General features: G+C 24.7%; 2 protein-coding genes across 2 annotated transcripts in view; one reads left to right on the plus strand and one right to left on the minus strand.

The window, feature by feature from the left end:
• The window catches only part of LOC117174954 (clathrin heavy chain), a 53,051-nt gene extending 35,857 nt beyond the window's left edge, over positions 1-17,194 (plus strand). Inside the window, exons 7-9 of the mRNA XM_033364421.1 lie at positions 1,701-1,923; positions 4,934-5,009; positions 14,880-17,194. Coding sequence (XP_033220312.1) covers positions 1,701-1,923; positions 4,934-5,009; positions 14,880-15,013 — 433 coding nt within the window. The 3' untranslated portion in view covers positions 15,014-17,194. The remainder of the gene's footprint in view (positions 1-1,700; positions 1,924-4,933; positions 5,010-14,879) is intronic.
• Positions 17,195-20,760: 3,566 nt separating this feature from the next.
• LOC117174660 (ribonuclease P protein subunit p29) lies at positions 20,761-27,047 on the minus strand. The gene is made up of 4 exons (XM_033363946.1): positions 26,902-27,047; positions 25,810-25,946; positions 25,331-25,718; positions 20,761-20,965 (listed from the first exon to the last, which is right to left on the minus strand). Exons 1-4 carry the CDS (start codon positions 26,921-26,923, stop codon positions 20,829-20,831), a joined length of 684 nt encoding a protein of 227 aa, XP_033219837.1. The 5' UTR covers positions 26,924-27,047; the 3' UTR covers positions 20,761-20,828.

Below are 27,047 nucleotides of genomic sequence, written 5' to 3' on the forward strand. Positions count from 1 at the left end.
CGTCATTTTAATTATAAATTATATTTTTCTTTGAGAAAAATACAACTGTTTTGTTAAAAATGATATTATTTAGGTAGAAAATCAATAAATTTGGTTAAAATATTTGTCCCTTTTTTTAATAAAAAATCTTATTTGGTTAAAAAATCATGTCATGTTTAATTTATAATTCAAACATTTTTCGTTTGAAACATCAACTATTATATTTTTCAATAAGAATTAATCTTTTTTGGTAGAAAATTAGTCTTTTTTATTTAAAAATTCAAGATATTAATAGAAAATTGAAGTATTAGGTTAACCAAAAAAGTTAAATTTTGATTTAAAAAATATAATACTTTATATTTCAACCAAAAAAGATTTTAATTACATATTGAAAGAAGACGAATTAATTTAAAAAAACAACGAATTTCCAATCAAACTGCTGAATCTTCAACCTAAACAGATTAATTTTCAACCACAGTTTCATTGTTGCTCAAGAAAGATGATATTTATAATTAAACAGATACGTTTTCGAACCAAAACCACAAATTGTCAAGAAAATATTTTAAATGTTATAAAAAAAACATTTTTTAGTTAAGAAATAAAAAGAAAATTCAACCAAAGTGTTGAATTTTCAAGTGAAAAAGATGAGTTTTCTTCAAAACAGTTATATTTTTAATTTCAAAATATAAATTTTCAACAGAAAAGTTAATTTACTTAATTTGTCTTAAAAAGGAAATCGATAATATTAATCTTATTAATATTTCATATAAATCTAGATTATTGAATTTTAATGCATATTTACTCATTTTTGTTTAAAAATTAAATTTATTAGATACTATATTAGATTACTTACCGAAGCAGTTGGGAAACTTTGAGGTGAGAATTGGAGGTTTCAATAAGCTACGTTGAACAACTTTTTTAGGATAAATAATCAATTGAACGGCAAGTTTGTGTCTTATAAACAATATTTTTAATATATCACTAAAATGATACTGCGACATTTTAATTAAAAAACACGGCGAAAGCGACCGTCTCAATTATGGAAACGCAATTTCGCAACTCACGTTCAAGTGTCCGAAACTGAGACAGTCAGCGACAGCTCGTCCCGGTTTAGCCCACTTCGCCAAAAATTTGTCCAAATGCGGGACATTAAAATATTCATAAGTTATTGAATAAAATCGCTAATAAAGTTATGAATTTTATTCTTAAACGTATTACAAATGTGGAAAAAATTACTTTTTCTTTTAGTGGAGGAAATTTTAATAATACAATGCTGTAAAAGTTATGCGGATAGTTTTGAAATAAAAAAACAATGACGAATTTTGTAGCAGTCAGGAAAAAAATAAATAGTGATAACAAATTTAAAAGAACTTCAAAAATAATAGAACATTTTTACTTTTATAATTTATGTTGGAATATAAAAGATACTCAACGATATTTATTATTGTCCCATAGTATTGGACATAATTTTACATTGTCCCATTAATGGTCGGTTCACCTCACTAGAAGACCCCTTAAATTACTCAATTTTACGGAAATCAATGGCATTTTTTTAAAAAGTTTTTTACTCAATTAATTTGAATTGAAGCTGTATTTGTTTCATTTAAGCGCGAAAAAAGTATCCTTTTTGTCCCATAGGGAATGTGAGGCCTGAGTTTGATTAAATGTTGGTCGTTTTTTTTTCTGATGTGTTTGTTGATGTTTTTAATTTGTTTGGACAGAGATGCAATGGAGTATGCGGCGGAATCTCGTCAAGCCGAAGTAGCGGAAGAGTTGCTGGAGTGGTTCTTGGAGAGAGGGTCGAAAGATTGCTTTGCGGCGTGCCTTTTCCACTGTTACGATTTACTTCATCCAGACGTGATCTTGGAACTTGCGTGGAGACACAAAATTTTGCACTTCGCAATGCCTTACCTTATCCAAGTCGCGCGAGAGTACATTAGCAAGGTAAGGCGAGATTTTTAATTTTTAACGCTTTCAGTCCGCCCCCCCCTTTTTTTATCCAATTGACTTTCTTACCCTTAAATTAGAAAAATACCGAAAGGCGAGAATTTGAAACAATTCACCGTCCCTCTCTTTTTTTTTCACAAGTTTTCGTTTTATTTTTTAATCATGCATAGAAATTCACGGCATTAAAAAAGATGACGCTTTCAAATTCTTTTTGATGATATCAGTTTCAAATATTTCCTAAATCGAGGTGTCCAGTGACCTTGATAACCTGGGATTCTCCTTGATTTTTTTAAACCTTGAAAATCTGGAAATCTCCTTAAATTTCTTTTAAGAAATTTAAGGAGATTAAGAATTTTTTAATAATTTCTTGCTTTTAAGATAGTTTTCAAGAGGTTGACTTCTCGGTTTCTGAGTATACACCAGATTTCAAAAGGTTTCAAAATAGTTCTAAAGATTTCAAGATATTTACAAATATTTTAAAGCTTTTATAATATTTAAAAGGATTTTGAAAATTTCAAAAATAATTCACGGATTTCAAAGGCTTAGAAAAGTTTTAAGGAGTTGTAAAAGGCCTGAAGACAAGATTTCAAAGATTTCGAATATTTCACAGATTTTAAAACTCAGAAAATTTCAAGGATTTTAAATAATTTAAAAAGGGTAGAGTAAACCAGATGTCAAAAATTCGAAAAAAGGGGATATTACACCAGATTTTGAGGATTTAAAACAATTTCAAAAGGTTTCAATAAATCTTAGAAGATTTCAATGATTTTAAACGAACACAAAAGATTTCACAAAGATTTCAAAACATTTTACAAAGATTTCAAGAATTTCAAAGATTTTACCAAGATTTCAGAAGATTTGACAAAAGATTTCAGCAAAATGTCTTAAAAGATACATCAGGTTTCAAAGGTTTCAAAACATTAAAAATATTTTTAATACTTTTCATTTCAAAAGATTTCGCAAATATTTCAGCGATTTGAAAAAAAAATTACAAAAAATTTCACAAATATTTCGAAGAATCGATAAAGATTTCAAAATATTTCAAGAATTTCAAAGGTTTCAAAAAGGGTTACTGTACGCCAGATTTCAAAGATTTCAAAACATTAAAAAGATTAAAAGAATTTTCAAAATGTTTACATTATTTCCAAAGATTTCACAAATATTTCCGTGATTTCAAAGGAATGCGATAGATTTCGCAAATATTTCGGAAAATCGAAAAGGATTTCAAAAAATTTAAAGATTTTTAAAGATTTCGAAAAAGGTACAGCACGCCAATATACAAAAAATTTCCAAGATTTTAAACGAGTTAACATTTTTTTAGAAAATTTCAAAATATTTCACAAAAGTTTCAAATATTCCAGTGATTTCAAATAAGTGCAAAATATGTAGGAAAGATTGCACAAGTATTTCAACCAATGTCACAAGGATTTCAAAAAATTCAAGGAATCCACAGCAATTTCAAGATTTTAAATACTTCAAAAGATTTCAACGAATTCACAAAGATTTTTAAAAGATTTTAAAACTTCACAAAGACAAGTTTTGTTTGCAAAAAATTAACAATTTGTCTATTTATGATTTTGCTTTCTGTAGAAATGGTAGGAATCGCGGGACACCGAGTAAATTATTTATTTTCTATTTTTTTATATTGATAGAAAATCGTTGAAAAAACTGTTAAATTTTCAACAAAACGAAAAAAAGAATAATTTTTAACCCGAGAGATGAATTTGGAACTTTTTAAAGATTTAAAAAAAAAAAAATTAATAGATTTAAATCATTTGAAGAATTTTTAAAGATTTTAGGATATTTATAAAACTTCTGAAGCATTTTCAGACGCTTTTAATTTGAAGTGTTTTTTAGGGCATTTAAAAATATTCCAAGGAATTTTTAAAATTAATTTCATTAATTTGAAGTAATTTTAAAGCATTTTAAATATTTTAGGATAAAGAATTTTCTAGAATTTGGGAAGGTATGTAAACATTTACAGGACGTATGAGGTTTTAAAATATTTGTCATTATTTTATAAGATTTCCGAAGATTTCAATTATTGTAGGGAATTTTAAAACTCACAATGTATTTTAATACATTTCTCAGGATTTCGGAAATTAGCGTCATCGAATTTGAGAGGATTTGATCATATTTCAGTGGGTTTTAAAGAATTTATTCACGAAAAATTCTCTTGAATTTTGTTGTTAACGTGAATTCCTCTAAATTTATTCTATTCTATTTAATTCCATAGATTGAAAAAAATGTAACGTTTTTTTTACTGATCCTGAAGATCAGTTTATAAAATGATCAAAGGATTTGAAATATTTTAAAGTATTTTTTTTCAAATTCCTTGGCATTTTCAAGAGCTTTAAAAAATTTAAAGAGTTTAAACGATTTTAAATATTTTAGGTTCTTTTAAAAAATTACAAGGAATTAATCGATTAAGAATTCACGATTAATTGTTCACGAATTGATTTCAGTAATTAAATTGGATTTAAGAGGATTTGAAATATTTGAGGATAGTGTAAAAGATTCCCAGGCGTTTGCAAGGGCTTCAAAAAGTTTCGAGGGCTTTTAAAAGATATATAAAGATTCGAAATATTTGAGGAAATTTTAAAAGATTCCTAAACGTGAGGGGTTTCGTAGGATTTTACAGATTTGAAGAGATTTTCAAATAATATTGTTTGCAATTCATTTGGAATTCGCCCTGATTTCCTATTAATTTTTCCTAAATTCGTTTTAAAATATTTTTAAATTGTCTTCAGTTCTCTTGATTCAATGAAGTTTTTTCATATTTTAAAATTATTTTCAAATCTTTCGATTTTTTTTTATTCATCTTGAATCTTTATGAATTTCCTTGAATTCTTCTCTTTGATCTTAAATTCCTCTAAATTCATTCTAATTTTATGTAAATTAATGTAACTGTTTTATTTCTTAAATTCTAGTAATAAATTAAATCCCCATCTTAATCGCCGTTTCTCGAAAAAAATCACTTTTTTAACCCTTTTGTTTTGTTTTTAAGGTTGATAAGCTGGAAGAAGCTGAGAGTCGACGTTTAGAAGAGACTGATCATCAGGAGCATAAGCCTATGATCATGCGTGAGTACTGTTATTATTATTATTATTATTATTATTATAACATATTAATAATCTGCTTTTCTATTGATTATAAACGCTCAAGTCCTAATTTAAACGACTTTTTTTATTGTACTTCAGATTTTTCCCTGTAATTTTAAAATGTAAGTAGGTCAATTCAAAACGAAAGCGAATTGTGGCCAATCAAAAATTTGCAATAAACTATGATTGATTGAAAATTAAAAACGCCAATCGATAGATCACAATAAAGTATAAAATTTTAATTTTTTAAAAATTGGAAGTGTCTGTATTCTTGAAAAAAATTGCACTACCTAGTAGAATCATTTGTAGAATTGTCTACAAATTAAAAAAGAAAAAAAAACTTTTGAAAATTACAAAAATAATTCTACTAAAATCTAAAAGTTTTTGCTAGAATTCGAACACTTACAAAAGTTACTACAAATTTTCACTTAATATTACAATTTTATATTATTACATTGCAAATTGTGCGATTAAAATTAATTTATTTCTAATTTTCCATTATGCGGAAATTTATTTACAATTTGTTTTTAATAATTTAAATCTTTTTGAGCAATGTAACTAAAGATTTTTGATAAAATTGTTTTAATAATAATTGTTATTAAAATTTTTAAATTAGGTATCAAATTTAAGATAGGCATTTTATGAACTGAGTTCTAAATTTTAGTATTCCTAGTATTATTAGTATTAAATTGTAATTTTTTTTTAATCTTAAAGAATTTCAAAAAACTTTCACAAGTTTCAAGGGTATCCAAAGGATTTGACCATTTTTTTATTTTAGGGTGTATTTTAAAACATCCAAGAATTTGTTAAGGTATTTAAAAAGTTTGAAGGGATCTCAAAAGATTTTAAAGGATTTGAAATATTTCAGGATCTTTTAAAACATTCTAAGTCATTTTTAAAAGAATAGAAAAATTCTAAAGATTTGAATGATTTTAAGGGATTTAAAGCAAAATCAACATTGAGTTTTAAAGAATTTTGGAATATATGTAATAATTTTATAGGATCTATACGGATTTAAAACACTGTAAAGATTCAAAGGGATTTTATAAAATTTCGGAGGTTTTCAATGATTTTAGGGGATTTTAAAAGCTCTCAAGGTATTTTTAATCATTCCCGAGAATTTCAGGACATATAAGATTTTATAATATGTAAGTGCTGCAGTAAATTTGATATTGTTTTACTTTATAAAAATGCATTGAAAGATGTTTAAAACACTTCACAAAGTGTCATAATATACATACCATAACGAAATAAAAATAAATAATATTTTCATAAATATTATTCATTAAACAAGTTTCTTTAAAGTTGCCTAGTTTTCTTGAGTGACAAAATTTTGTTAACTTACGTACAGTTAACGTTATTGTGCTTTTGTTAACAGTTAAAAAGGAATAAAAATCAATAATTTTTTCATTTATATAGATTTCTAATAATGTTTAAGAAATTTTTATATCCTAAAATATAAGCGTTATCAAGTGAAAACAAAACTTCGGGATAGACTTTCAGACATAATTTAGCACGTTTATAATTAAAATATTTATCTCTATTCAAAATTGTTAGATTTCTTAATTTAATATAAATGATATCTATCAACATAAATCATTTGCAAACTTCTTTTGCCTTCAATTTCTCAATTTTCGTGTGCCAATTTATACTTTATTTTAGAAGGAAAATCTGTCCAAGTTCGATTTAACAATTTAAAAAAAAATAATTAGTTGAATTTTGATCTTCTTTAATCATGATGTCATTCAGTTTACAATGGATCATTCGAAAATCTTTTACTTAACAAAATTTCCCATTGTCAATTTTTATTTTGCAAATGTAAATTTTTAGTTTAAAGAATTTAAAAATGCAGTCTTGGAAGACTTAAACAATTAAAAATTAAAAGCGTTTCGAATTGAAAATTATTGATATAAAAATGTTATTTGATTAACTGTAAATATAAACTAATTCAAAAGCCTTAGTCGCAAAAAAGTACATAATTTGAAACTGAATTGTTTGAAATTTCAAGAAGCTTTTAATCTTTGAGCGTAGCGATTTTAATTGTTCTGTTTTAAAAATGATTCATTTCAAAGTGAAATTGTGGAATTTTGATGTATAAATAACAATTGAAGTCTTATTATTTGTAGAACAATTCGATAAATTTTTAGAAATATTTAGAGGTTTTGAAAAGGTTCAAAATTTCAAACTTGAAATAATTTAAATAAAGTGTGTGTTCCGAGAAAATTCATCTATTCGTATACAAATTTCGGTGCAAATAGCCCTGGTCTAATTTTTTTTAAAATGTAGATTTTGACAGATTTTGAACAAAAAATGCATAAGCTTTTAAGAATTTTGAAGGGCAAAGCCTTTGAAAGAACAAAAACATTTTCTTTAGTATGCTGAGAAAATTGAAGGATTTTTTATTCTGAAAAATTATGTGAATTTCGAATCATTTTAAGTACTTGCGTTTTGTAATTTTTGTAAAGTTCCCAATTAGAAAGCCTATAATTTTCAAAGTGTTTAGAATAATTAAAATTTAATCGTTCACAATGTTTCGCACAATATTTAAAATTCTGTAATTTTGAACGGTGCAAATGGCAGTGATTTTTTTTGGTCAGAAATTACATTTATTAGTAAAAAAAATCTATTCAGTCGTTTTGAATGGCATTTAATACTTCCTGATATTATACTTATTAATAATATACTTATTGTCTTTAAAATTTCGATAATTTTAATTAAAAATTTTGGCTTTGATTGGGCTATTCTAAAAAATTTTTAATTTCTCAAATTAATTTCTGTATTAATTCTTGGAGGGTTTAAATTTAAAATTTCACAATATTGTAGTTTCAAATTCAAATAATTATTTAAAGTCACAAGACCATTTCGCTATTAAATATTCCAAAATTCATATTCTAAGCCTTAATAGTCAGTTTTGAATTTGTTAATTTTACATGTAATATCTTAAAATTTTCCGGTTTTTATTTAAAGATTTAAACAAATAAATAATTTTAAATTGAAAAATATTTTATTGGATAATTTCAATAGTGAATAATAGTTCTAAGGGAAGGTTTTGTAGCTAAAATGTATTTGGCTGAATTTCAGAAAGTTTAATTAGCCATTTAAAAATTATTAGTTTTTATATAATTTTAATTTACTTAAATTAATTGAAATATTACATGTAAAAAATACATGTAAAAAATTTTAATATCACAATTTTCGGTTTCTATGAATTTTTTCAGTTTTTAATGAAGTTCGAATTTGTTTAAGTTTCAAGATTCAGGATTAGAATTTTTTTTCATCACAACAAAATGGTATCCTTGGCATATCCTTAGGATATCGAGATTTCCGCCCCGTACGATATTAATTGCGATATCCCTAGGATCTCCTGGGATATACAAGTTACAAAAAAGTTGAATAAAAAAATGGTGTTTTCAAAGAAAAATACAAATTTGGTCATCACGTTTTGATACCATTCGTAGCTTTTGTTTTATTCATAAAAAAGAAACATAAAAAGTAAAAAAAAAATTAATTTTTTTTTATAAAAGACACAAACTACAAAGAAAATAAATGGACAAACTGTATTGACCCACAAAACCGCTGCACATTCATTATTCATCATTTTTATGGAACGCGTAGTATTTATTTTAAGTTTAATTTTAATTAAAAAAAATAGCATTAGAAATGAAAAATTTAATTTTTTTAATAATATTATAAGTTGATTGAAACGATACATTTTCCAGGGTAGCTGAGAATATAATTTAGAGAAAAATAATGACCAAGAATATCACATTAATCTTTATAAATAAAATTTGTATTTTATTTTGCAATAACTAAATAAGCAATCCTAGGCCGAGGTACAAAAATAAACGTATTATGCATTTGATATAATAGTCTTAATTTTATAAGCGGAATAAAACATTGTTTTATATACAAATTAAAAATTTTCAAATGTATCCATTTATTTAAAAAAATAAGTATTTTAACAATACCCTTTAACAAAATAATTTAATTTTTAACATAATAGTTGAATATTCGACCCAAAAAGGCAAATTGTTAACGAAAAAGTGTCATAGTTTATATTTTAATCAACAAAGAAATGAAATTTTACAACAAAAGAAAATAATTTTATAACCAAAAAAAACACATTTCCAACAAATAAAGATTTTTAACTCAAAAAATATATAAAAGTTTATTTGAATTATTAAACCTTCAAACCAGAAGACAAATTTTCTTTACAAAAACTCAATTTTCCACGAAACTGATGCATTTTTACGCAAAAAAAAGGAAATTTCAAACTAAAAAATCATTTTCTACAAAAAAAAGGCGAATTTTTAACTAAAAAAATTTAATATTAACAAAATGGAACGTTACATTATCTGTTAAATAATGGATTCGAAACCAAAATAGAAAAAGTATTTTCCACCAAACAGTTAAATTTTCAACCAGACATAAGCCTTCAATAAAGAAAAATTTCACAATGTAGTTTAAATTTAACCCAAGTAGTTTAAGTTTCAATTAAAAAAGATTAATTTATGACAAGATAATTAAACTTATAACCAACGAGATAACTTTTCAACTTAAAATATAAATCTTTAACAAAAAAGGTGATTTCTTAACAAAGCGATTTTGCCAAATGTTTTAAACAAATTAGTTGAATTACAAGCAAAGAAGAACGATTTTAAACCAAAAAGTTGATTTAAAACTTCATGTTTTAAATCAAAATGATAAATTTTCAAAAAAATAGTTGAATTTTCTGTTGAAAAAGATTTTCATCGAGGTTTCACGATCAAACTATGAATTTTTTTAACAAGAAATAATTTTCTACAAACAAAAATTGAATTTTCAATCCAAAAAGACAAATTTTTAACCAAAAAGGATGACTTTTTAACGTATTTGTTGAATTCTCTAGCAAATAGTTGCATTTTTATCAAAAAATATGAATTTTATCTTAAAGCAGAAGAATTTTGTATTACAAAAAAGTTGAGTTTTCATCTAAAAAAGATTCCAGTTAACTCAGTAACATCAATAATTGAAGTTTTGTAAGAAAAAAATAATTTTCTACGAATAAATTGAATTTTCAATTCAAAAAGACGAATTTTTCCAAGCTAAAAGGATAAGTTTTTAACTAAATAGTTAAATTCTCAACCAAATAGTTTCATTTTTATACAAAAAAGATCAATTTTGTATTAGAACAGATGAATTTGTAATAAAAAACAATTTTTTTTTTATAAAAGTAACTTTTATCTAGAAAATATTTCAGTTCATTTTTCAACACCAAAATATAAAATATAAACAAAAAATAAATTTTCTACGAAATAGTTAAATTTTCAAGAAAATACTATAATTGCTTAATTTCTAACGAAACAGTTGCATTTTTATCAAAAAAAGATTTAATTTCTGCTAAAGCAGGTCAACCTTAAAATAAAAAAGACAAACTTTCAAGAAAAGAGTTGAATTGTCAACCGAAAAGTTAACAGAAAAATTCAATTTTCTATTTATTAAAATAAATTCTGAGATTCTCATAAATTCTCAGAGAATTTATTTCTCGGTAATATTCTCATTCTCGTTACCGTTCTCAAAGTAATTTTAACCGGCTCAAAACTCTACTATAATCTAATAATTAGGTATTTTCACTTCCGCCATTAGTTAACTTTACTTAGTTAAGTGCTGAGCGGAAAACAATAGACCAAATACATGGAATTCGGTCTATTTGTGTCCTATTTTGCTAATATCTTTGTAAAAACTAATTTTTTCTATAAAAGTGTAGTTGAAAAATAGTTTTTATTTTTAAAGAATTATTCAATGACATAATAAAATGATAGGAATTACTATTCATTACAAAGATATCATAAAAATAAAGTTTTGTCCCATGCATTAAAGAAATATATCTTTTGATTCGAACTCTTGAAATGTAAGCTAGTAACTTGTTTAAAATAAAATTTCGACTAATAAGTAGTCAATTTAATATAAAAATTGAGTTTTAACTTAACAATTACTAAAATAATTAAATACAGCCGATAATTAGTCGACATTTGATAATAAATTAAATGAGTTACCCTTTTTCATATTTGTAAGCTAAAATGGAGTCAAACTTTTTACATAAATAAGTTGATCTGGAAACTCCTTTAAGGTACGTATAGGCGTCATTGAAAGCTAATATATTCAGGGTGTCTAGTGACCTTGAAAACCTTGAAAACCTGGAAATCTCTTTGATTTTTTCACGAAAACCTTGAATTTTAATTATTATTTTTTTTCTTTTTCTTTTAAAATAGTAATTTTATCGAAATGCGAAGAGTAATTTAAATCTTTTAGTCTATTATGAAAGAAACAAATCGTTTACAACAGATTTCAAATGTTACAAAAGATTTCTAAAGATTTCGAAATATTTCAAAACACTTTAAATAACTAACATTTCATAAAGATTTCACGGGTGATTTGAAATATTTTAGAAGATTTTAAAATATTTCAAATAATTCAATGACTTCAACGAATACAAAATATTTTTCAAACAAAGATTCAAGAAAGATTTTATAAACATTTGAAAAGATTTCACAAAGATCTCAAGGATTTCAAACATTCAAGGAAGGCGTGTAAACTAGATTAAAAAGTTTGCACAAAAATTTCCCAAAGATTTCAAACATTTCTAAGATTTTAAAACATTTCAAAGATTTTAAACAATTTCAAAAAAATTTAGAAGATATCAAAAGATTTCACTAAGATTTGTGATAATTTAAATAATTCCAACGAATTGACAAATATTTCAAAAGATTTCACAAAGATTTAAAAGATTTCGAAAATTTCGCCAAGATTTCGAATATTGCAGTACGAGAATTTTACGAATTTCAATCTATTTCACAGATTTTAAACGATTTAAAAATGTTTTACAAGATTTCAAACGATTACAAAAGATTTCCGAAAGATTTTCCAAATATTTTATAGAATTCTTAAGGATTTCAAAAGATTTCAAGAGTTTCAAAGATTCCAACAAGGGTACTTTTAATAATTTCAAAAGGTTTCAACAAATTTGAGAAGATTTGAAAAGATTTTAATAATTTAAAACGAACAGAAAAGATTTCACGAACAAAGATTAAAGAAACATTTCAAAAATATTTTAAAGATTGACAAACATTTCAAAATTTGGTATGAGATTTCAAAAGATTTAACAAAGATTTCAAATATTCCAGTGATTTCAAACGAATACAAAAGACTTAGAGAAGATTTCACAATTTCTTTAAAGAATTCATAAGGATTTCAAAAAATTTCAAAGATTTTGAGCGATTTCAAAAGGTTTCATTTGCCAAAAGGTTTCTCAAAGATTTCACCGAAATTTCAAGCTTTACCTAAGATTAGTAATAATTCACAAAGATTTCAAAAGATTAAAAAATATTACTAAAGATTTCAGAAAGACGACTCATGTTCGAAAAAAGAAGAATTTGTTTATTTACGATTCGGCTTTCTTTAGAAATTTTTGGCGAATAAAAAATGAAATGGCTCATTTTTTACATGTATGACAAACGTTCATTTCATTATTTGACGTAAAAAAGGAGACCTGGAAAATTTTGATTTCTTGTCTTGGAAAACCTGGAAGACCAGGGTGGACGCTGGACCGGAAAACCGGGAAATGACCGGGAATTTGTTGAGGCCGGGAAAAACCGGGAAATGGCAGTACATTTTTTTTCACCGGGAATTTATAAAATTTGTGGAAGAACAATCTGTCCACATTCGATTTCAACAGTTTTTAAATAATTAGTGGAATTGTTATGGTTTCTCAATTATGCTATTATTTAGCTTACAATACGTAATTCAAAATTATTTTACTTTAAAAACTTTGATGTTGATAATTTTGGATAAAAAAACATTTTTATTTTATAAATAAATTTTTTTTTAAATTTATCTGTACTTTAAGTAATAAAAAGTGAACAAAAATGATTTGAGAATAAGATTTTAAATTAGTTCAAAATTTAAGAATTTTCAGATTTAAACGTTAAAACTTAAACGGTTTAAATTTGAAAGTCTTAGTCATTAAACAAATGTGAACATGTGACTGAAAGTTTAGAAACTATTTTCCACTTAAAAATAACTTCATAATAATATATTCTTAATTAAAGGATTTTATTAATTTAAAGTACTGATTTAGTCTAAAACATTCAATTGTTTGATTGTTAAAATTTCGAGGAGCCTTTAAACTTTGAACGTAATAATTTTAATTCTTTTATTTAAAAAATGCCTAATTTGTAAGTGAAATTTAAAAATTTTGATTTATAATTTACAAATGAACATTTTTAGACAAAATTTGAGTAGTTTTAAGAGATATTTAGGAGTTTTAAAAAGATTAAAAAAATAATTTTTCAAGATGAAAAATAATTTTTAATTTTCCTAAGAATCTTAAAAGATATTTGTTATTTTGAAGTTTTACATTAATTTTGAATCTTTTCAAAACTTCTACACCTCTTTTAAAATTACTCAAATTTTGCCTACAAATAATAAATGTTTAATTGTTATTTATAAATCCAAATTGTGAAGAATTTTTCTAAAATTTACAAGATTTTCTGAAAATTGTAGAAAAAATCAATTAATTTTGACAGATATTTAGAAGTTCTGAAAAAATTTCCAAAATAATTTTAAATTTAAAAGCAATTTAAAACAACTTCTAGATTTCTCAAGATTTTGAATTAAAATTTTGAAGCTTTCCAAGGATGTTATACTATTTAAGAAGAAAAGAATTGAATTTCTAATTTAAAAAGTGTTCAGTTAACTTTTTTTCAATTTTTCAATATTTAATGTTTCTAACTTAAAACTCCTTAAAATTATATAATTTTGAAAATTTTAAAGTTTATTGATTGATTTTTTAATTCAGAACATTAAAAATCACAACGTCGGTTTATATTTTTTTATATTGAAAAATGTTAGTACCTTCAATTTTATACGCTTAAATTATCAGGCATTTGAAAACAAAATTTTTTAGTTAAAAACTTTTAAATTTCAATTTTAAAAGTTCGAAATTTGACAGTTCCACTTTGAGTACTTTCATTTGCAGCTCAGTTTTTATTATATCAAGTAGAAATTTTTTTAGCTTTGGTGTTCCATTTTTTAAATTTCATTGACCGTTAAAAAATGTTTGCGAACCGGTAAATGACCGGGAATTTATTTCGTCGATTAAAACGGCCACCTTGAAAGACCTTGAATCTTGTTCCTAAGAATCTCTAGACACCCTGTATATGTAAAAAATCAATATATTAGCGGGCGCCCCTAAAAAATGTATTTAGGTGTCCTATACATTTTTAATAAATTAATATATTTTTGATTGCATCGGAAACAAATTCTACTCTTTTAATATGAATAATTTATTATTCATTTAAAAGATATTTTCTTAAATAGGATCCAAAACGTGAATTAGGGAATTTCTTAGGTGTGATATGGTTAAAAAAACATTGGAGGAAACTTTTTCTTACTTTACTGGTATTACTTATAGGAGTACAAGTGTAAATCGTAGGTATTATTGGATAATATTTTCACTCTTTCCATTGCTATGTCAAATATATTTATTTGTTTAAACAATATTATCTTTTTGGGCGCGCTTTGGCATGGCTTGGGGGGCGCCTTGGAATAGATGCGCCCCCATGCCAGTCCGCCACTGTCCTGGGAGATAAACTGGTTACCCCGCCGATATCTCATTAAACTTGAATTTTAAAAGTGCAAAATTCAAGAGTTCCATCTTGAGTGCTTCAATTTGCAGTTCATTTTTTATTCATTCCAATGGGAAAATAATTGTCTTTAGAGTTTGATTTTTTTTCAAATTTAATTGGCCGTGAAAAATGTTTGCGAACCGGGACTGTGAGGCCTGTAGTAAGCAAAACTCTCTTATGTTTACAGCTGAACCGCAATTGATGCTGACGGCAGGGCCGGGCATGATGGCACCAGGATATGCGCCTCCAGGTGTCTACGGAGCCCCAGCCCAGGGTGTTTATGCGCCCGCGGCAGCAGCCTACCAGGGTTACGGCATGTGAGAACCACTGTACAATTCATTTCCTAATACCGAACAACAGCAACAGCAGCAACAACAACATCATTTACTTTTCTATAAGGCTTAGATAGATCAAGAGTAGGCCCTTAGGACCTAGACGTAAATAAATGCTGGAAAAATGTCACTATCGAGCAGACGTCGTTATGCTTAGACCAGTCTTTAATAATAAATGCTAGAAAAAATGACGACGTCCCGTCGTATACCAAATATTAATTGCAAATTTGTAGATACAAGATTCCATTTCATCATGTGGTTTTCGACCATCTCGAATGATCATTTCGGTTGAAAAAGCCTCCTCAAGATTTAAGCCACGCTTATTGTCTGTCGGTACGCAAAAGCAAAAAAAAAAATATATATATATATCCAAAAGAAGACTCAGTTTTCAAAAGATGTTATGAATTTTTGATGTTGTTTGCATTTAGTGCTGAGGAAAAACTTCTTTAAAGGATAAAGGGAATTCGCGTGTATAGAAAAGATTGCATGGCGTGTGTGCAGTTTGCTTGTGACATGACTTCCGAAATACTCCATGTCGTCCCTCTTCCAAACAAACAAACAAAAAAAAAAACAAAAAAAAAACTTTGTTCTTTCAAATAAGCAATCGATATCTTGATGTACACGAAACTTGAAACACCTCACGACTCACGTCAGGAATTTATTTGATATTCCTGAAGAAAAATAAAAAAAATCGGATAGATAATAAATGACTCCAGTCATCTAATTAGAGGTCTCTTTCGGTTTTTTAAAATTTAATTATTGGAGGAATTAAGGTTTTAGGACAGTATGTGCTTGTTAAAACTTTCGTTGATTTAACTTAAATTCCAGTGTAGCAGCTTGACTATCTGTTATTGTTCCGTCGTTTTTGTTACTTGTCCAGTAAGGTGAAAAAAATGTTTCATTAAACGTAAATTGAAAGAAGAAAAAAATATATATATATATGACTCCGGAAGTCTTTGATTTCAACGAATCTTGTTCCAAGATTTATTGCGCCTCTCGTACAATGAAAACTCGCTATTGTTTTACCGAGACAACTCAGATCGGTATTGAAAAAAAAATATATGCCAGAGATTTGAAAGTAGAGAAAGCGCAAGTTTAGGGTATTTTTTTTTTTTAATATCAGCTTAAGTAAAATTGTAAAAATATTTTGTAAACACTTTATCCTGTTTTTGTAATTCATTTAGCACGAATGAGTTTGTCTCTTGTTTGAATATCGATATTGCCTTGAATACGAGATGCAGAAACCAATTGTAAAATCGTTTCGACTATCATGTAAGAAGCAGTGTAGTATACTTTAGTAAATACAGCCTGTTTTTCTATGGAACTCTTAGGAAACGAGAATTGCCTCTTGTTTCACGGCTAAGAAGATTAACACTAGATACGCGATGAATGTGTCTCGCCGATGTGGACAATATTATCCAGTTGCCCCGGGAAACTTTACGACAAAAATCGGCGTTTATTGACGACGACGCGATTTTTATTCGGACAGCATAATTTCTGAGGTATCACGAGTGTCTGACATTTTTGGGTCCCATTAGAGATACGTATAAGTATTAGTTAAAAGCATTAAATTAGATGGACACGACCGAAAGGATTATTTTTTTCCTCCAAAGGACATTCCCAAAAGTTATAATTATCGAACTCTTTTTTTTTATGTCCTTGCACTGTATTTTCTAAATCAAATCCCAAGACTAGTAAAAACTTGAACGAATGTAATATTTGTTTGAAACATGAGCCGCGTCGCATGCGGTTCCGTCGCAAGTTGTTATTGTATTGATATATCATATAATTATTTGAATATTGTGAATTATAATTATTGGAGAGAGATAGGAGAGAGAAGGGGAGAGGAGAGGAAAAGAAGATCGATTGATAATTATACATATATTATAAATATATGATTATATTATATAATTATATATTAAACCTGGTAATTAATAATATAACGTGTAAGTAGTAGATATACATATAATATAATAATATTAAAAAAAAAACAAATCGTATTAACGAAGGAAATAAAGAAATAAATTATAGAAAGAAAAAGAAATATGTTTAACTGATTTGCATGATCAATGTGACACAGGATACATTTTGTTGTTTCCATTGTAAAATGTAATTGAGAGATGTGCAGAAAAGCTATAAATAGTTTCAAATAAAACTCGTTTCGAACTTATTTGCAATCTCAGTTTCCTGCTTCGAACTTTCTTTTTTTATACATTCGCATCATTTATGATTGAGAAAGTATTAGAATTGTCGGAAATTTGACATCACACTTTTTCAACGGATCTCCACGTTTCGAGACCCCCTGAATCCGAAAATCAGGTTTTCACGATGGCGTCTGTCTGTCTGTCCGTCCGTCCTTAAACACGATAACTCTCGAAAAAATGAACGAATCAAATCCATCCTTGGCACACTTTTTCTAGGTCCTAAAAGAGAGGAAGAGTTCGTTAACCGGCCATTTTTGATGAAAATTCAAAAAGTGAGCGCATTTTGAAAATTTTTCAGACCACTTTTTTTTGAATTTGAAAACTCTATGTACGGATATTTAAAGTATTGAAAAGAACAAACAATTTATCCCAATGACTTTTTTCGATAAAAATAAAATTCTCAGAGTTTTAGCGTTTTCAAAATTTTTTTAATCAACCGAAAATCAAAATTTGAAGCCGAAAAACGCACGATATAAAAAAAAAGTCAAGAGAAGAAAAACATTTCTTTTTGGAATCCCTACAAGATTATCATAAACAATTTTTGGATTTTCTTCAAAAATCGAAAATTCAAATTTTGATTGCACCAAAAATAATGGAAAATAAAAAATTCCATTTTGTGGACAAACTATGTAGGATACAAAAAAAGATGAATTAACAAAAATGGTTATTCCAAAAAAGATCTACAATTTCGTTAAGAATCACTTCTTGATAGGACGTGTACTTTTTGTTTTATTCGTGAAAAATAACGTTGAAAAAAGTAAAATAAAAAAAAATGTGTGGAAGAACGACGAAAGTTACGAGAAAAAAATCCAACAAAACCTCTTTACAAATGACTGTCGGAAATCGAGCGCGCAGCTCGAGTGTCACGATGAGAATGTGTACCTCAGAGCCTACAGAGCTTTGAGAAACTTAATCTTTGAATATACTTAATTAAGTAGACAATTCAGAATATGAAGACGCACATAAATACTGCCATCTAAAAGAGATTTTTTTCATAAAGTTTTTTTCAAGCATTCCAAATGCAAAGAATAAATATCCGAGCGCGAAGCGCGAGATTCAACCGTTGCGCGCTCAAACTTGCGAGCGATGAGAATCTGCTCGCGAGGCGGGCAGATTTTGATTTTAATTTTCGTTTGAGCGGGAAGGTAGAATTTTATCAAGTAGATGGTAGATGGTAGATCAGGGAATTTGAAACTATTAATTTTTTTTTCTTTGAAAATTAATTTTGTTTTAACTGAAAATTTAACATTACATGTTTGGTTAAAAATGTATCTTTTTTTTGTTCAAAATTCGACTATTTGATTAAAAATCTATGCGTTTTATTGAAAATTCGTCATTTTAGAATATTAATCTTCTTGGAGAAAAATTCATCTTTTTAGCTGGTAAATTAACTACTTTATTGAAAATTCTTTTTTTTGTTTGTTAAAAAGATTTTTTTTTAAATAAAAATATACATTCATTTTGAGTTACAAATTAATCTTTTTTAGTTAAGAATTAATTATTATGGTCGAAAATTCAATTATTCGGTGAAAATGTATTTTTTATACTTAAAAAATATTGTTTTTTAAACTAAAAACGATAATTATTCCATTTTTGTTTAAAGATTGATGTTTTCAGTTGAAAATTCGTTTTTTATAGATCAGTTTTTAAATTGATTTTTTTCAGTTGAAAATTTGTCTTTTTTTACTATAAAATTAATCTTCTGAGTAGAAATTTTTTTTTTAATTTAAAATTATGTTTTGAACTGTAACTTTAACTATTCTGTTTAAGGTTAAAAATTCATTTCTTTAGTTAAAATTTTTTTTTATAGTTGAAAAGTATTTTTAAAAAATTAAAAATATCAATATTCCATTTTAGAAAATTGATGTTTTTGTCGAAAATTCAATTATTTGGTTGAAAATTTAACTTTCTGGTTCAAAAGTATTTTTTTTTTGTTAGAAAATTGAACTATTTTCTTGAAAAGTCGTCTTATTTTAGAATATTAATCTTCTTGGAGAAAAATTCATATTTTTAACTGGTAAATCAACTACTTTACTGAAAATTTTTTTTTATTAAAACCAAAAATATACATTTATTTTGGGCTAGAAATGAATCTTTTTTTAGTTAAAAATCAATTATTTTGTTCGAAAATTCAATTATTTGGTGAAAATGTATTTTTTATATTTAAAAAATATTTGTTTAAAACTAAAAACGTGAATTATTCGATTTTTGGTTAAAGATTGATCTTTTCAGTTGAAGATTCGTTTTTCATAGATCAGTTTTTAATTTTTTTTTTCAGTTGAAAATTGGTTTATTTTAGTAGAAAATTAATCTACTTAGTAGACATTTTTTTTTGTCGAAATTTCAATTATTTGGTTGAAAATTTGACTATTTCGTTGGAAATTCGTTTTCTTTTTTAATTCAAAATTATTTCTTGAACTATAACTTTTAGCTATTCTATCCAAGGTTAAAAATTCATTTCTTTAATTAAAAATTTATTTTTTTTTATTTGAAAAGTATTTTTTTTAACTAAAAATATACACTTAAAATATTATTCCATTTTTGTTTAAGAATTTATCTTTTCAGTCGAAAATTCGTCTTTTTTAGTAGAAAATTAATCTAATTAGTAGAAATTTTTTTTGTCGAAAATTCAACTAATTGGCTGAAAATGTAACTTTCTGGTTCAAAAGTAATTTATTGTTTGAAAATTGAACTATTTTGTTCAAAAGTCGTTTTTCTTAAAAATTATGTTTTATTGTTAAAAACTTATTTTTTAAACTAAAAACATTTCATTCTGGGTTGAGATTTTTTTTTAAGTTGAAAATCAATTTTTTAGGTAAATAATTCAATTATTTGGTTAAAAATTAACTTCTTTGGTTAACAATTTATATCTTGTTAAAAGCTCATCTCTTGATAGAATATTAATCGTTTTGGAGAAAAACATATTATTAGTAAAAAATTAATTTCTTTAGTTGAAAATTAAATTATTTTGTTGAAAATTCATGTTTTTATAGTTGAAAAGTATTTAAAAAAAAATCTTATTCAGTTGAAAGTTCGTCTTTTTTGGTAGAAAATTTATGATTTTATTAGAAAATTCATTTTTTTGGCGAAATTTCAATTATTTGGTTTAAAAATTTAACTTTCTGCAGCAAAAGTCATCTTTTTGGTGGAAAATTGAACTGTTTTGTCGGAAATCCATTTTTTTTTTAATTTCAAAATATTTTTTGAACTATAACTTCAACTATTCGATTTAAGGTTAAAAATATATGCCTTAGTTAAAAATTCATGTTTTATGTAAAACTTTTCTTTTTCGGTACACTCATCGAAAAATTGATCTTTTAGTGCAAATTTCAAAAATATTCAAAAATTTATTTTTTTGGTTAAGATTATCCCTTCAGTCAAAAATTAATTGCTTTAATTGAAAATTCAACTACTTTGCTGAAAATTCATACATTTGTATCAACCTTTTAATTTACTTTTGAAAATTTTATTTTTCAAGTTATCACATTTGTACTGAAAATTCGATTAAAAAGGGTGAAAAAAGAAAAGATAATCTGGATAATGAATCTTTATTAAAAATATTAACAATTTATTCTCTTTTTTATGCACTATTTTTTATATCTACAAATCAGGTATTTGGGCATTCTTAAACTTTCTAACAGATCGCTCAGCTGGTCGGATGCAAAGTTCCTTTCCAAAAACTTCTAATGTCATATCGCCCAAATGCATTTCGAACTTGGTTGTCTCCTTCGGAATAGCTGAAAATATTTAAAAGATAATATTATTATATGACCTTTTTAACTATAAAAAATTAATATAATAAATAATATTATATAATAAATTATATTCTTTTAAATAAAATTAATTTGCAGGTACCATATTGGATTTAATATGAAACGCTAAAAATTTCGAGCCAATATATTTCTATTGCATTTCAACAAATTAAATAATAATGAATTTTCTATGAAAAAAGATACATTTTCAACGAATGGTTGATTTTTTAAGCGAAAAAGTTGTATTGTTCAGAAAATAGTTGAGTTTCAAACCCGAAAAGATGAATTTTCAACCAACAAATTGCATTTATAAACAAATAGTTAAACATCCAAGCAAAAGAGACGAATTGTTAACAAAAAAAGTTCATTTTCAAACAAGAAAGATGAATTTTGAACTCAAAATTACAAATTTTCTGCCCATAAAAGATGAAAGTACAACAAAATAGTTGAGCTTACAATGAAAAAATGAAATTAAAAAAAAAAGATGAATTTTTAATAAGAAATTTAAATTGACGGAAAAATGATAAAACTTTAACCAAAATCCAAATAGTTGAATCTTGAAGACAAAAATATGATTTTTAAAGAGATATTTACATTTTCTATAAAAAAATATCTACGAAAAAAGATAAAATTTCAATTTAAAAGGAGTTTTTTATCCTAAAATACAAATATTCAACAAAGAAGTTAATTTCAAAGAAAGATTAATTTTAAACTAAAAACGTTCCATTTTTTATTAAAAATGGAATAGTTCTATTTATATTTAAAAAAAAATGAGTTAACCAAAAGAAAACCAATTTTTAACAAATTAGTTCAATTTTCAACCACGGAGATGAATCTTCAACAAATAAATAAATTATTTACAAATTAGTTTAACTTTCAACAACGAAGTTCAATTCTTATTTACGAAGATAAATTTTCTAATAGGAAAAAACGAATTTTTAACAAAATACATGAATTTTCAATCAAATAGTTGAATTTTCAGATAAAAACGATCAATCTTCAACCAATATAGGAATATTTCAATTATACATTTAAAAAAATTAATTTTCAACCAAAAAAGAAAACGAATTTTTGATCAATTAATTCAATATTCCAATAATAAAATGAATTTTTAACAAATTAGTCAAATTGCAATCACGTAATTGAATTTTCAACGAAAAAAGATGAATTATCAATGAAAAATGTAATAGTTGAGTTTTCAACTAAAAACAATGAATTTTCAATAAAAAATAATCAATTTTCAACAAAAAAGGGAATAATTAATTTATCAGTTAAAAAAATTAATTACAAAAAAGACACTTTTCAATAAAATGGTTAAGAAAGTAGTTGAACTTTCAACTAAGTAGTTCAATTAACAACAAAAAAGATTTTTTTTAACAGAAAAAATTAATTTTTAAATAACAAAACAAATTATCAGCTAAATAAAAAATTGTCAAAATTAAAAACTTCAATTTTACAGATTTAAAATCTCATAAATTTTAAAGATTTAAAATTTAGAGTTCTACATTTTTTGAGAGTTCAAAAGAAAAAATATTGAATTTTGAAAATATAGAATTACAAATTATTCAATTTTAAAGATTTATATTTTAAAGGTATGTAATTTAAAAAATTTGTTCAACATTATTTTTAATTTTGAAGATTTGCAATTAAAAATGGTTGAATATTAAAAATTTGGAAATAAAAAATCATCAATAGTGATTATTTTCGAAAATAAAAGTCGTCAAAGATAAATCTATCAAATTAAAGAAATTTAGAATATAAATCATCAAAATCAGATCAGTTTCAAATAATAAATTATGATAATTAAAAAGTCATCAATTTAAAAAAAATTTAATTTTGGCTTTTTTGAAGAGTTAGAAATAAATATTATTGAATTTTCAGAATACAGAATTAAAAATTAATCAGTTTTTAAGATTTATATTGTAAAGATTTGTAATTTGGAACATTTTTGAGGAATTATTTTTTATTTTGAAGATTTGTAATTGAAAATGGTTGAATATGAAAAATTTTGAAATAAAGATTCTTAGATCGTGATGATTTTGGAAATCAAAAGTCAAGTTTTCAATTATAATTCTGTCAAATCAAAGAAATTTAGAATATAAATCATTAAAATCACATCAATTTTCAATAATAACAAATTATGAAAATTAAAAAGACATAAATTTAAACAAATTTAAATTTAGAGTTCTGCATTTTTAAAGAGTTTAAATTGAAAATAATTGAATTTTGAAAATGCAGAATTCCAAGATATTAAGTTTGAAAGATTCATATTAAGGTATGTAATTTGGAAATTTTTTTCAATAGTTTCAATTATAAAGAGTTGCAATTGAAAATTCATGTATATTAAAAATTTTGAAATAAAAATTCTTAAATCGTGATGATTTTGGAAATCAAAAGTCAAGTTTTCAATCATAAATCTTTCAAATTGAAGAAATTAAAAATATAAATCATGAAAACCACATCAATGTTAAATAATAAGTTGTTAAAATTAAAAAGTCATCAATTTAAACAAATTTTAATTTAGAGTTCTGCATTTTTTAAGAGTTAAAATTGAAAATACTTGAGTTTTGAAAATGTAGGATTACAAGATATTTAGTTTTAAAGATTCATATTTTTAGTGTATGTAATTCGGAACATTTTTAAATAGTTTTAATTATGAAAATTTAGCATTGAAAATTTTTGAATATAAAAATCTTGTGTTAAAAATTCTTAAATTGTGATGATTTTGGAAATTAAAAGTCAAGTTTTCAATTATAAATCTGTCAAATGGAAGAAATTTAGAATATAATTCATCAAAAATCACATAATTTAAAAATAAAAAACTATAAAAATTAAAGTCATCAATTAAAAAAAATTGAATTTCTGCATTTTTGAAGAGTTAGAAATAAATATTCTTGAATTTTGAAAATACAGAATTACAAATTAATAATTTTTTAAGATTGATATTTTAATTATAAAAATTTAGCATAGAAAATTTTTGAATATAAAAATCTTGTATTAAAAATTCTCAAATCGTGATGATTTTGGAAATAAAATGTCAAGTTTTTAATCAAAAATCTGTCAAATTGAAGAAATTAAAAATATAAATCATTAAAATCAATCGCATCAATTTTAAATTATAAATTGTAAAAATTAAAAAGTCATCAATTTAAACAAACTTAAATTTAGAGTTCTGCATTTTTTAAGAATTAAAATTGAAAATACTTGAATTTTGAAAATGCAGAATTACGAGATATTTAGCATTAAGTTTTAAATTTGTTTTAATAGTTTTAATTATAAATATTTGTAAATGAAAATTCTTGAATATTAAAAACTTAAAAATTTGAAATACAAAGTCGTCGATTCAACAAAAAAATTTAATTTCTGCATTTCTGAAGAGTTAGAAATAAATATTCTTCAATTTTGAAAATTCAGAATTAAAAAATAATCAGTTTTTAGGATATATATTTTAAAGTTGTGTAATTTGGATAATTTTTTTGATTAGTTTTAATTATGAAGATTTGCAATTGAAAATTCTTGAATATTAAAAACTTTGAAATACAAATTCTTAAATCGTGATTATTTTGGAAATCAAGAGTCCAGTTTTCAATTATAAATCTATCAAATTGAAGAAATTTAGAATATAAATCATTAAAGTCGCATCAATTTTAAATAATAAATTATGAAAAATAAAAAGTTATCAATTTAAAGAAATTTCAATTCTGAGTTCTGCATTTTTTAAGAGTTAAAATTGAAAATAATTGAATTTTGAAAATGTAGGATTAAAAGATATTTAGCTTTAAAGGTATATAATTTGGAACATTTATTTAATAGATTTAATTATGAAGATTTACCATTGAAAATTATTGAATATCAAAAATTGTGTATTAAAAATTCTTAAATCGTGATGATTTTGGAAATCAAAAGTCAAGTTTTCAATAAATTTCATTTAAAAAAAAATATATTTTCAACAAAAATGAATACGAATTTTGAATAAAATAGTTAAACCTTGAACCAACAAAATAAAATTATAAAAAAGTCGTTGCATTTTCAAGAAAAAAAGTAACAGTTGAATTTCGAACAAAAAACGATTAATTTCCAGCCAAAATGAGATTAGTCAAATTTTCAGCTTACAGAATTAATTTTCAACTGGAAAACGAATTTTTAACTAAACAGTTGAATATTTTATTAATTTAGTAATTATTTGATTAATTTATTTAATTTAAGCGAAGAAAAAATGAGAAAAGGGAGAAATTTCTGGAAAACAGAGACAAATGGGAATTATTTTTAGAAAAGTAATATAATAATATAATATTAATAATATTATTAATTTAATATAATTTATTATTAAAATTTTTGTAAATAACTCACTTCGAATACGATCATCTTCCCCAATTACTCTGAAAGTGTTTCTCGTATCTTGAAGAATAATTCCGTGAATTCCCACTAAACTAGGGCATTTCGACCTAATGACTGAGATTTTGGCTCCATGATAATCTGCCTTCATTATTTTTTGATTCACGGATTCCCAATTATTCTCGAAGGGATTGGTGGGCAATTTACTAAAGTTCTCAACTCCAAGTAAGTTTTTCATATAATCCAACCACATTGTGTACAAGGGCAAAATATCATTATATCGCAATTCTTTTTCCTTCTTTTTATTTAGATTCAAGAGAATTCTTTTCTTGATTCCCGAGAATGATCCTTTTTTCTGTTTTCTTTGCGAATTTTTTGATCTGTGTTTGCTGAATAGAAACGTCTGCGAATAAAAATAAAAGATGGAATGAATAATGAAATAAACAATAAATGAATAATACCTTGAAAAAATATCTGTGAATAAAATAATATACCTTTCTCATTTCATCAGGAATCTTTTTGGTATCTGAGGGTGGCAAGGTTTCCTGGAGAAATTTTAATACGAATTGTTCCCTTGAATCGTAAGTTGTAACTTGATTTGTTACAGTTGTTGGCAAAGGTCGAAAAATATCTAAAAATATACAATATCTTAAAGGCTTTATCTGTTTTTATAGGATTTGAAAATATTTCCACGGATTGCAAGGAATTTGAAAATATTTCAGGGTGTTTAAAACATTAGAAAAAATTTCAAGATATTTCAAACAACTTTGTAGGATTTCCAAAGATTTTAAGATATTTCCAGCGAACTTTTTAAAAAAAAAATGAAACAATATTTCCAGGGATTTTTAAAGATTTTACAAAATGTAAGGAATTTTAAGGCATTTCAAGAATTTTGACAATATTAAAGGATCTTAATAAATCTCCAAGAATTTTAAGGGATCGGAAAGATTTATAAGGATTGAAACCGCTTTTTAAGAGAACTTTAATAAATAAGTTTAGTTGAATTAAATTTATATTCAAGGGATTTTAAATGATTTATGCCTGATTTAACTTTTTTTTACGTTTTCCAAAGATTTAAAGGGTTTCCAAAGAATCTCAAGAGATATACAAAATTAAACAAAATTTATTTAGTTGAAAATACATTGTTCGGTTGTAGATTCAATATTTTAGTCAAAAAATCATTTATAGTTGAAAATTTGTTTTTTAAAAATATTAATGTTTTTAACTGAAAATGTATAACTATTACATTTTTTAGTAAAAAACTTGTGAAATAACTATTTCATTTTTACTTCAAATCAACTTTTTGCACTGATAATTAATGTTCTATTTGAAAATTATTATTTAAAATTAATAAACCCACGATAATAACCTAAATTAATAAACAGCTACAGTAGAAATATTATTTAAAAACTTTTCAAACGGAATCGTGAGGTTTCGTGCAAAAATTAAGTTGTATATACACTTTCCGGTTCCGGTACAGTTGTCAAAAAGTTGAGAATTAATAAACAAAAAGAATAACATGCTAATATTTCCACAAGGGGTATTATAGATAAATGATATATTTATTGTAAATAAACAATACTAACCTACGGGCTTATCCATCTTCATAAATTTCAATTCACTGTTTGCTATACTTGTTTTAAGTTTAATTTTGTTTTCTAAATGTTTAAACTAATTTATTTATTTCTAAAGAGCACGCTGAATACGGCCATAATTTGACACTTTGACAGAA

This window comes from Belonocnema kinseyi, chromosome 6, assembly GCF_010883055.1.
Source record: "Belonocnema kinseyi isolate 2016_QV_RU_SX_M_011 chromosome 6, B_treatae_v1, whole genome shotgun sequence".
In the NCBI taxonomy this organism is placed as follows: domain Eukaryota; kingdom Metazoa; phylum Arthropoda; class Insecta; order Hymenoptera; family Cynipidae; genus Belonocnema; species Belonocnema kinseyi.